We start from the raw sequence: 12,938 nt of genomic DNA, 5'->3' as shown, positions 1-12,938 counted from the left end.
TAAACCATTAAAGTATCTTCTGCGCGCGTGTGAGCTGTAATAGATATGCAAGGTCTGAACACTTCATTGTTTTTTAAAAAGTGATTTTCATTGTGGGACAGCAAATTTCAACCAATTCGGTAGAATGGCTTATATATGTATCCTCCAACTCATATTAGCCGTTCCTATCATTGCAAAATTAATTGCCCTCCCCAGCTGATTTCTGGAAGTGACAGGTTGGTCCCAGGTTGGAGTGAACAAGTAAATGAATACAGTTTACTTTTTATGGCCGGGTTTATCTGATGTGATGTACACAGCTGCACTTCACAGGTGTTACAAAAAAAATTATGAGTAAATGACATTGCATACACCATATACAAATACAGTATTTTTCTTTGTAGCCTCCACCAAGCCAATATTCTTATTTTTTGTCCCAGATGACACCCCTGAGACTTGTATTTACTCTGCTTGGTCTCCCTGGTCGGCCTGCAGCAGTGCATCATGTGAAAAAGGCAGACGGATGAGACAGAGGATGCTTAAAGCTCAGTTAGACCTCAGCGTTCCGTGTCCCCACACTCAAGATTTCCAGCCTTGCATGGGCCCTGGATGCAGTTTGCAGGGTGAGTATTCTTACACACGTCTTGCGCTCCTCACCAGTAACACTACAAAAGCCAGGTGACCCTAATGCTTTCTAAACTTGATCTAACCCTATGAAGTTGCAAATATTTAAGCACTGCTCCAGAAAAAAAGTAATTCACTGAAACTTTATTTGATCAAAGTACTGTATTCACAAAGAGTACTAATTTAGGCCATACATTTGGTGAATGCCCCACTTTTGTACACTCTCAGCAGATACTTCTTATGCTCTTCTGCCTAAACTGTCATTTAAATTATCCAGGGAAACCATACTTTTTCATGTTTTGATCCTGTCAGAGTTGCAATGTGTTTCTTTGCTATTAAAAAGCCTTAAATTGATATTCCAGCTAAATCTTAGCTATTTATCTTGTATAGACAGACAGTCCATGCCTCTCTGTGGTTTATTTTGGCTTAATCCAATGGAATAGGGCGGCACTGTGGTTAACTGGTTAGCACGTCCGCCTCACAGTTCAGAGGTCGTGGGTTCGATCCCGGCCCCGGCCTCCCTGTGTGGAGTGTGCATGTTCTCCCCGTGCCTGCGTTGGTTTCCTCCGGGTACTCCGGTTTCCTCCCACATTCCAAAAACATGCATGGTAAGTTGATTGGACACTCTAAATTGTCCCTAGGTGTTATTGTGAGTGCGGTTGTTTGTTTGTCTCTGTGTGCCCTGCAATTGGCTGGCAACCAATACAGGGTGTCCCCCGCCTACTGCCCGAAGACAGCTGAGATAGGCTCCAGCACGCCTGCGACCCTTGTGAGGATAAGCGCTATAGATAATGGATGGATGGATCCAATGGAATAGAGTGGAATAACAAAGCTGATGCCTTAATTATTTTTTACAGCTGTGCTGAATTGTTTGATGCTAAAATTTAATTGGGGCCACGTTTGTTTTGAGCGATTACAATAAAATTTGAGGAAACAGATGCTACAATGGGAATCAGGTGGCCTCTCTGTGAACGTGTGTCAAAGAGGTGTCGAGATTCATTCCAGAAGTTGTTTGCTCATGATGAGAATGTCGCACACTGCTGTCGATCCATAATTAGAAAGTGATGCTGGCAGTACCTTAATTTCTCGACAGAATAATAAAACATGGATTAGCTATTTTTTTCCTCAGCACTTTCCTTTACCAAGTAGGTTCCTCTCTCACAAAAAAATAGCACAGTGCATATTTCAGCGGTGTCTTAAAATGCAAAAATAATTGGAGCAAAGGACATCTGAAGTACTCTTACAGCACACTTATTTAGGATTACTCTTCCGATGTCATTGATATAAAGGTGATATTTTGATGTAAGGGTCATATTAATAGTATTAAGTTTCATATGACACCTCGTGAATGCAGTCTATTACATATACAGTAATTGAACAAAGGAGACACAATTTAAGAAAATTGGTTAAAAAATAGATAAAAACAAAGGGAAAAAAGGCCAATGCAAGGATGCTTTACTAAAAAGAGATGGATCACTTTCAAGCAAATGGCAGTCTTTCATTTCATTCATCCAACCAATTTAATACACTGTATTGTCATCTGTAAAGCTTCAAAATACAAGAACAGCTATTGTATTGCAGGGCACTTTCATGTCAAAAACAAAAAACACTAGCCCGGGGGTCGGCAACCTTTAAAGACACTAGATAGACCAATCTGACGTTGGCCAACTGTGTCAGACGCTTACCCCTGTGGCGTCGGGCCGGCTGTCAGCACGTCACGCTGGAAAAATACATTGCAACGACAGACAGCGACACTGACCATTAAAGTATCTTCTGCGCATGCGTGAGATGTCATACCCTTCCATACCATCGGCGGCGGTAGTCACTAGTTCTCAAGGTAAGAAAAATCCAACCGGAAAGCTATTAGCTAGGGACGGATTGTAAAAACGTAAACAATGCATTCAGCTATATTCTTCGCTCATGATGAACTCACACACGAACGACGCTACAACAGTGGTCACTACACCACATCAGACGGCGCAATCAGACGCCATGACGCTTCACAACCTCCGACATCGGATTGATGTACCTAGGCCTTAACACTCAAAGAGCCATTTCGACCTGGTGTCCATGAAAAAGAAATCACCGGGAGCCGTAAATCACAAGGAAAACAAAACATTACTCAACAGTAGATAGGGGCAGCCATTACGCCACAGCTTCTGCATTCCACAGGGCATGTCATTGTGTCGCACACACTCCCAGAACACACGCACATTAAATTGCGTTCAAGAGCCGCCGTGAAATTGTGCTTTATTTGAGTATTTGCTATTTTCACAGCTTTAAATTGGCTAGAATTGCATAAAAAACTACAGACGAAGTAGGGACGGACCATTACAATCTATTTGCAGGAAAAAAATGAATTTGACCAAATGTGGACTTCCGAGAATTTTTGCCGACGGCGACGATATTTCATTTTATTTTAATATTTCGAGATCACAATAATCTTACAATTTACAACTACAATTAAACAAACGAACACACACAAATAAAATTCTTTGTTCAGATATTGTGCAGTTTTAGTGTCGCTGTCAGCAGGCATGCGCGGCTGCCTGCTGACACATCAAGTGCTGTCAAACGTCTCTGAAGAAAGTGAATGCTGATCAACGAAATAATAAGAATAAGAATAAGAAGGCCTTTATTGATCCCACAGTGGGGACATTTTCAGTGTTACAGCAGCAAAGATATAGATCACACAGGGACGGCGGGATAATGTAGCCATTAATGTATAACATTCAGGATCAAACCTATGTAAATATACGCAGTAACTATGTGTATATACACACCAACATACATCTACATAAAAAGTATGAAGGAACACTCATTTTAGCCTGTACATAGTACAGAGGAAAAATACTCTAAGTAAATGACAGTGCTGCAGTGCTGCAGTGCAGTGGGTGGTGGCGCATGGCCGTTCTTAGTTGGAACGATTTGTCGGGTTAATTCCGATAACGAACGAGACTCCGGAATGCTAACTAGTTACTCTGCCCCCGAGCGGTCGGCATTCAACTTCTTAGAGGGCCAAGTGGCGCTCAGCCACGCGATATTGAGCAATAACAGGTCTGTGATGCCCTTAGATGTACGGGGCTGCACGCGCACAACACTGAGCGGACCAGCGTGTGCCCAATTATTTACCACCAACGAGGAATTCCCAGTAAGCGGGGGTCATAAGCCCGCATTGATTAAGTCCCTGCCCTTTCTACACGCCGCCCGTCGCTACTACTGATTGGATGGTTTAGTGAGGTCCTCGGATGGGCCGGCCCCGGCGGCGCGCCGAGAAGATGATCAAACTTGACTATCCAGAGGAAGTAAAAGTCGTAACAAGGTTCCCTTAGGTGAAGATGCGAAAGGATCATTACCGGAGAGAGCGGCCGGCGGTGGCCGCTCCGCCTTTGCGCGCACTGGAGCCGAGGGGACGGAGGCCTGGGCGTGGGTGCGCGCGCGTGCGGGGGTACCGGACGAGAGCGGGTGACCGACATCGCCCACGGAAGCTTGTCCTTCTGCCCGCCTCCCCAGAGCGCACCCGCGGGCGGTCGGCTTGGGTTGTCGGGCAAGGGAGAGTCACGTCGCCCGCCCGCCTCCGCCTCGCTCTCCGCACGCACCCGCCTACTCAACCCATGGTCTGGGCCGGGACGCGGCCGGCGAGGGGACTCCTTCCACGCCCTGGCCGCCTCGGAACAATTAACAATCGGACAAGGTCTGAAGAAAGAAGTTAAAAACTTTGATTTAATAAGAAAACATGGTAACCATCTTTGAGACAAATAACATACTGTAACAAATTGGGTTATCTGCGTTGTGGTAACATTTCTGTTTTGCTAAGTTGTGTTGTTTCCGAGGTTCCTGAATGCATCACGCGACTCGCTGGATGCGAGCAGTGTGCGAGTGAGAGAAGAGTGAGCGGACAGCGAGAAGGATGAGAGATCCGTGTGTACTTATGACGGAACTGTTGTTGCACTGTACTTAGTGTAGATTACGGCCCACAGTAGCCATGTTGGAATAACAAACCAGGTGAGGCCTCAGCGCACAAACAGTTTGAAGAACGATGACTTACCATCTATATCTGACCCATCCTGTAGCAATTATTTCATCCCACTTCCACTGAACATCAAATGAAAACAAAGAGGGTTGTCTGTGTGTACCTGATGACACGGAAACATCAAGGTAACAAGGCAGGATGAGCATAAAAATGTGAACTCTCTCTAAATTGGTTATTTGATGCTTTATTAAACATACTTTTATTATTATTATTATTATTATTATTTTTGAGTTGAGTGACTTATGTAAAAAAAAAAAAACACACTTTGCGCACTTTGATATTCTCCATGGACTCCAAGTCCATATCTGCTTCTGCAATGTCAAAGACTGTGCGCCTCTAGCATACTGACTTCAAAGACAATGAGATGAGTCGCTTCCATTCGCGGAGAAGCCTGTTTTCACGCCCACAACGGCGCAAATGTCCTTTTCTAACTTGTAGGCGAAAACACCAAAAGATAGAAAACTCCACTCGTGTAGAATTAGACCGCGCTTTGCGCTCGACGTGCCCGAAAATAGAGGACTTAATCTTTCCTGTTTTGATGTGCAGAGCCATCGACATGCATGATGTCAGAGTGGATAAGCTGGTCAGCGTGCAGCGTTTCCTGTGGGATGGGAATGAGATCCAGAGAGCGTTATGTCAAACAGTACCCTGAGGATGGATCGCTCTGCCAACTCAACACAGAGGAGATAGAGAAGTGTATCGTCAATGAAGAATGCTGTGAGTCTCCCATGACATTGTTGTATTTGTGGGCATTCTCTATTCCACTTATTTCAATTATTAACATGACTGCATAGTCAACATAGACAACGGTATGGAGTAAGGATTAGGTCTACATTTCTTAGTTCACCCTGTACTTAAATTGATCGTACTATGAAGTCAAGTACAGTACGATTTTTGGCTTTGCGGAAATAGTTTGGAAAAGGCTGTTTTCTACTCCAGACGACTCTGCCCAAAGCATGGTGCATAAAGTCGTAATTGGATTGAGTTTACAGTAGTTCTATAAAGAACACTTTTCGAATAGGCTACGGTGTTTATGAGATTGTAAACCAGGCACTTTCATGCTTTCCCAAAAGAAGTGAGTTTTGTTTTTTTAGTTTCTGTTTGCATAATGCTCAGCTTTCCTTCTACATTTGTCTAAATAGTGTGCTCTAATTCTAAAATGTCATCACAAAATGTCTGTTCGACTTTTTCCATGACGTGTCTGTTTTTCCACCGTGCAGCTGCCAGCAGCTGTGTGGTGACTGAATGGGCTGAGTGGGATCCCTGTAGTGTGTCCTGTGGAATGGGAATGAGAAGACGTGAGCGCATGGTTAAAATGCCTCCTATTGATGGATCAATGTGTAAAACGGAGGTGGCCGAAGTTGACAAATGCATGATGTCAGAATGCTGTGAGTTGAACAACAACAAAAAACCTTGACTTTCTCTATCATACTGTGTATGATATATGTAATATAGTACAGACTAGGGCTGCTCGATTAAGCGATTTTGAACCGTAACCGAACGTTCTGGATAAAACGATGTTAAAAACGTTCAAATAGGCACGTTCGATTTTGTTATTTTTGGTTTATCTAAGCCACTCTAGTTTCCTCTGCATTTCCGCCTCCTCCCACGAGCGCGCAGTCCGAAACAACAACAACATCCATGGCTACCAGCGATTCTGCTATTTGCTCAGGCAAGTGAGCGTTTAGTTATTAATCGGGCAACAATAGATCTGTAGTGTAGTGTGTGCCCCGCATGTACAATACAACCTGTGAGCAAGTTACTCAACGTCTGAAAGGCGTCCTTTTTTTCTCCCCTACAACGGACCTCTGACCATGACTATGCATCTGTACTTAAGCTTGACAGAGCATTGTATTATTGAGTGACAGTTTTGCACTAATCATTGATTTATGTTTAAGTAAGACCCGGAAGAAAGATGAAAGGCTAGTCACTAGCTGGTTGGCAAAATTACTTGCTGACAGACTGTTTCAGATGGTATATGCACTTTCTTCTTTCATTATTGGTTTAATTAAGAACAGATCTGAAATCTATTGTGTAGAGTAAAATGCTGTTAATACCAATGGATTGTTCTGTGTGTATTAAGTTAAATTGACTGGCATTTTGAGTTCAAAGAAAGAAAAAATAAGTTTAAATAAAAGACATTCAAAATACTTCATTTTTCTTTTTTTTTTTTTTTCAAAGAAATCGTAATCGTAAAATCGGGTTTGAGAGAAAATAATCGGGATTTTCTTATTAGGCAAAATCGAACAGCCCTAGTAAAGACTGTCTTTGTAGGTGACATACTTTTTAGTTTACCATTGATTTCAATAGTGTATGCGTGTGTTTGCAGATACCATCCCATGTATGTTGTCACCATGGTCTGACTGGAGCGAATGTAGCGTCACGTGTGGGCGTGGCCTACGCACCCGCCAGAGGATGCTGAAGTCGGATCCTGCAGAGTGCACTGAAGAGTTGGAGCAGACCGAGAAGTGCATGCTGCCAGAGTGTCGTAAGTATCCCACTCACATTAATGGGACATTTGGATGATCTTAACATTGGGACTTATACACTGTGATAGGTTTGCATGTAAAAATGACATCAGTACTAAAATGCCCACCTCAAAGACTCTGTAGTGATTTAAGGGCTTTATTGTGATTAGATTTACAACACATTGACATATTTTGGGGCTGGGCTTTTCGGTCTCAGCGGTCTACGTTACGGGAGGGAGCCAAGCGCGGTAATTGCTCACTTTGTTAGTTCTGTTGTCTAAAACGGTGACCGATCGCCACCAAAATGCAAATGCACATTACTACGCTTGTCCACTTCAACCTGTGAAAGTATAAAAGTGTTCTGCACAATAGGTTGGATTTAGTGACATAAAACGTGATCTCATCATGATCACCTCCACAAAATCAAAAATGCAGTGACGTTAGCTCCTTATTGTCCACGCAGCGTGTGGAGGTGATCATGAGCCTGCGTCTTCATGTCGCGGGGTTGCCTCCCAAGCAGTCACGTGCGTTGTGCGACACTGCTTGCAGCCGCGAGAGTGAAGCGGCGTCAGAGTGAGGTAAGACCTCATTGAACACCGGGTGTCTTGAACGTGCGCATCCTACTGCACAGCCGAGTGTGGCCGCATTGGAACACACCATTTCGGCTGTTACGTTCCAGTGGACGGCGTGTTGTAGGTCGAAAAACTGTGGCCATTCCTAATCCAAATAAATGTGCACGTCCACTCATTCCCACTTCAGTCTCTGTAAATATCCTGACTGGTGTTAAATGCCTCGGTTGTCCTAACCATGATCAGCAAAGAAGCAGTGTTTTTTTTTTGGGGGGGGGGGGGGGGGGGTTCAAGCAAAGAAGCAGTGTGCGCTCATCCCAGCATAAATCTATGTGGCTCATGCTCACTTCCACATTTCCTCATTCTCATATAAATCAGCCACGGCGAGGTTAATCCTTTTGATATGTTGAAGTGGTCATTAGTAAGGATGTCCACATAAATTTTTTGGTGCCAATTGATCACCGTTTTTGGACATTATAAGCAATGAATGTACAATGACTTCCAATGGAGAGTTTGTAATGGGTTCCTCCAGTGACTCCGACCGAACAAAGCCAGACACCAAGGCCATTGGTGAGTTGTTGACTTAAAATACACAGTGAAATCATTCAGCTCACAATTACTTCATAATATTGCTGCTAAAGATTCGGGTCGGGTGATGGGGATGTACTTTTGTCACACTACATTTATGCATTATGCATATTTATGAATTATTTATTATGCATGTTATGCATTATTTATACATATATGCTTGGGTGTTATTAAGATCATAATGGCACGATATAATAGGTAATGCATTTAAGTTCACTCTAGATTGTACTTACTGGATTTCTGGCAAGGGTGAGATTTTTTTCATGCACTTATTTAAATTAAAAGATGATACAGAAACTTACATGTATTTTAATGTGATTTCATCTGATTGACCTACATGGAAGGTTCTTAGGTCTGGATTTTAACTGGGCCTTTCTAACATGTGAACATGTTTTGATCTAATCCATTCCAGTCTAGCTCTGGCTATATGTTTAGGGTCATTGCCCTGCTGAAAAATGAACCTCAGTCTCAAGTCTTTTGCTGACTCTACTAAAAGGTGTTTGTCCAGGATAAACCTGTATTTGGCTCAACCATCTTCCCATTAATTCTACTAACTTTTCCTGTCCCTGATGAAGAAAATAAACAGGTGACTTCGGAAGGCGTTGGGCTGTGCACTGGCTCTTACAACCCCTTGCAAAAAATTATGGAATCATCAGTCTCAGAGGATGTTCATTCAGTTGTTTCAATTTGTAGAAAAAAGAAGCTGATCACAGACGTGACACAAAACTAAAGACATTTCAAATGCAACTTTCTGGCTAAATACTAAAAGAAATGAAGAAAAAAATGTGGTCATCAGAAACGTTTACATTATTATTTTTACGTTTACCAATCTGACTGAAAAAAATCATGGAAACACCCTGTAAATTTCCATTCCCAAAACTAACACCTGCATGAGATTAGATCTGCTCATTAGTCTGCAGTGAAACAGGAGTGATCACACCTTTAAGAGCTGTTGCACCAAGTGGACTGACATGAATCATAGCTGTATTATCATATGCAATAGAACACCCCTCCAACTGGGAGGGCCGAATTGCGCAGTTGCAAAAAAAAAAAAGGACCCCGAGTTCACTGACCGACTTCAATGTGACGTCACTCTTCAATGGCGACCCCATGGAGACACGGACCGTGAATGGCAAAACATAATTTACAAGATTATAAACATATTTAGCTTGATTTATTTAAGATTACATTCGTTTAGTTATTGAAAATAACTCCACCTAACAAAACATGATTTGTACAGACTGCACAAAGATGATGTTATTTGGAGCAATGAATGAAATACTTTAAAGATACAATATTCCTTTATTTATATAAATGAAGGAAATTATGAAGAATGTTTGCTGGAGGTCAAAATGTAAACCAGAACAACAAACAATTTATTGGAATAAGGCGTCTTTGTTTACATTGGCCTCCAACGCTTTGATGCCGGAATGGGACACTCCGAGTGGGACAAATCCGACTTCCCACCTTCCTCGAATGCAGCATAAATGCAAACAAACTGACAAGAAAACTAGGAACACCTGGACAAGACAAGAGTGGCTGAGAGAGTTGATTGGAAGACAACAGAGAACAAGTGGACACAAAACTCTAACAAGACAGACATGAAACAAACCCCAAGAAAACAATGACATAATACAAGCCAAAAGTAAATATATTCAAAACTAAAGTCCAAATAAAGATGATGGAAGACATTATGTTCCATTTCGCATTGGTCATTTAACACTTGAACGGCCAGAAGGCAGTCATTTGACCACTTATGCTTGACATTTGACGATGTCACCCCGCCATCACCTGCTATTTTGGCAGGGAATGGCCAATTTACAAATTAAAGTCATCTACTTGTAGCCAGCAGAGTTGTTTGTCAAATATCACCCAGATTTGTCGTTCAATAGTTGTTGCAAAAAAAGGTGTAAAAACCCCTGGGCGTTCTAGTGCTAAATCAAATCTCAATGAAATATGTGTGTGGTCTTAACATGACAAATTATGAAAAGGTTGAAGTGGACACTATCAACTCACTTAACCCGTCCGTGTGTGTGTGTGTACGTGGGTATGTTTTCTTCATTTCTTCCAGCTATTGACTGCATGGTCTCAGAGTGGTCCGAGTGGTCCGAGTGCAACAAGTCATGCGGCAAAGGACACACCATCCGAACCCGCATGGTAAAACTGGAGCCACAGTTTGGGGGCACCGCATGTCCCGAGACCATTCAGCGCAAGAAATGCAAGATCCGGAAGTGCCGATCAAAACCGAAGGAGGACAGAGTTGAAGGCAAGAGGAGAAGAAGGGGTAAACAGGGACGAGATGCAGTGTTACAAGAACAGTCAGGTTGGTCATGAGATTTAAATATCTCCTCAACGCACCCGCCTGAGAGCCTAACGAGAGATGCAACCGTCTTATCATTGCTCCCAAGGTTGTGGGATGCAGCCATGGACCGGCTGGACAGACTGCACCAAATCCTGTGGAGGGGGCATCCAGGAGCGTTTCATGTTGAAGAAGAAAAGAGCTAAAGGCACTCTGATGGGCAACTGCAAGGACCGGAAAGAGATACGTGCCTGTAATGTTAATCCCTGCTAGGGGGCGCTGTTGTGTTATACAGGAAAGTACTAGAATAAATGTGTGCTTCTAAGGCTGTCTTTGATATATACATTGTATGTAAAAAATGATTTGGAAGAATGTTGTGGTTGGTTATTTAGACTTTTGAGGTGGCTCGAGAGAAAAACATGAGGTGAAGCCTTCAGCTGACAGGGCTGTTTTTTCTCCCCTTTTATACTTTACAGCACTACAAGATAGTTTTACACTGCAGAATGATGCTGTCATTATTATAAACACATTACTACATTTTCAATTAAGAAGAAATGGCGTTGTAAAAAGCCAATTAAGTTCACAATTCCAATGAACAACATTTTTCCTTCTCTTTTTCTCTGGTAAAGTGTCACTGCCTTTACATGTAGCACATAGCCAGAATAATTATACTGATCCCTCATGTGATAATTCGGATTTCCCAACATAGCAAAAGTCAATTAGCATTACATAGTAAATGATCGGATATAAATGATCAGCTAACCTCTTAATTAATTTTAAAGAATATTTTTTCATGATAATTTCACTATAATTTGTGGTTTCAGACACGTTTAAAGCATAATATTTAAAGCATTTAAGGCACAGTCAACTATGTCAAATATGCTAGAATATACTTAAATGGAGATGTAGTATTTCTTCAACCCGTTGATGCGAACACAAGGAGTCTGTAAGACTAATTAATCGACTGTTTATCAACATTTATGAGTTACAAATGTACTAGGAACTTTTACTCATACATACACTTAAAATGAGATGTTTTTACTTTTAGTGTTAGTCATATATTTGTCACTGCTGTTTATCTGTCATATCAGCTGATGTAGCATTGAAACTGCAATATTTCTATATGACATGCATGTACAGTGTTCATTTTTTGCTCTGACATTAGTTATACGAATCCAACTTTAAATGCATAGCTAAATGAGCAAATTTGCCTTGATCAGTCTGTGGAAAGACAGACAACACCTCAAAAGTGTCACATTATATTTACATTGTTGGGTTAACTTGTCAGTTCAATTGCAATTTGTGTTTTGGCCTTAAAGCGGAAGTCAGTCCAAACATGTTTTTTTCAAGGATATGTTCCCAGCAGGCCCACTAGTTGAAACAGGGCATCCTGATTAGTTTTGCATTTGTGGAATATACTGTAAGTTTAGCAGCAAAATGCACTTGTTTTTAGCCATCTCTGGGGGCGGCCATTTTGTCTTCTGTCGACTGAAAATGGCATCACAACTGCTCACGACGACCAATCATGGCTGACCTGTTTTCTGAACCTGAGATTGATCGTTGTGAGCAGTTGTGATGTCATTTTCAGTCGACAGACGACAAAATGGCCGCCCCCAGAGATGGCTAAAAACGAGTGGATTAACACTTATTCCACACAAACGCAATATTTATCAGAATGCCCTGTTTCAACTAGTGGGCTTGCATAGAACATATTCTTGAAAAAAATATGTTTGGGTTGACTTCCGCTTTAAGTCGGCTTAGATTTGTAGTGTGCTTTTTATATTGTGATGCGGTAGCTTATTAACATTCAGTGTTATTTATCATTACCTAGGAAATTATGTTGCCATCTTTTTCCTGTTTTGATAAATGTGATTTATCAAAGCTCTTATGACTGCAGGCATTTTGTGAGGATTTGTCAGCTTTCACACTTTTTGCTGGGTTTCAAGCCTCTTTGTTGCTTTTGTGACTCTTTTGTAAGAAACCACATTTGCAATAAAAAAATTAAATGTCCCAAATTGCATGTTATACTGTTATCATGTTTTTATATTTATTAAAACAATCAATACTAAACCAAATAGCTAGAGAGAGAATTGCTCTGATGCAAAAATTCACACAAAGTGGCATACAATTCTGTATTGCCACTACCATTTTGTCCAGACATACAGTAATTTAACTGTTTCCTCCAAGCCTTTTGTGTTCTTCCGTTTTCACTCCACTAGATGGGGGTGGCACATATAGATGAGTTTAAACACCAAAAAAGATAGAGACTACATCAAGTAATTTAGAGCATTTTTACGGAACACAAAAGAAAATTGTCATGTTATGCCTTACTGCTGTCTTGGTCTCATTCTTTACACGCCCCTGGTTTGAGACCCTAATTT

The 12,938-nt window shown here is 41.7% G+C and overlaps 1 protein-coding gene across 1 annotated transcript in view; it reads left to right on the top strand.

The window, feature by feature from the left end:
• The window catches only part of spon1b (spondin 1b), a 99,333-nt gene extending 87,315 nt beyond the window's left edge, over positions 1-12,018 (top strand). The window contains exons 11-16 of the mRNA XM_086028986.1: positions 417-599; positions 5,180-5,350; positions 5,854-6,021; positions 6,963-7,121; positions 10,330-10,581; positions 10,667-12,018. Of these exons, the coding sequence (XP_085885112.1) occupies positions 417-599; positions 5,180-5,350; positions 5,854-6,021; positions 6,963-7,121; positions 10,330-10,581; positions 10,667-10,830 (1,097 nt within the window). The 3' untranslated portion in view covers positions 10,831-12,018. The remainder of the gene's footprint in view (positions 1-416; positions 600-5,179; positions 5,351-5,853; positions 6,022-6,962; positions 7,122-10,329; positions 10,582-10,666) is intronic.
• The last annotated feature ends 920 nt before the right edge of the window (positions 12,019-12,938 follow it).

This window comes from Filicampus tigris, chromosome 4, assembly GCF_054856515.1.
Source record: "Filicampus tigris isolate MCC_2025a chromosome 4, RoL_Ftig_1.0, whole genome shotgun sequence".
Lineage (NCBI taxonomy): Eukaryota > Metazoa > Chordata > Actinopteri > Syngnathiformes > Syngnathidae > Filicampus > Filicampus tigris.
The sequence above is the reverse complement of the archived record's forward strand: the minus strand, read 5'-3'. Positions and strand labels throughout refer to the sequence as shown.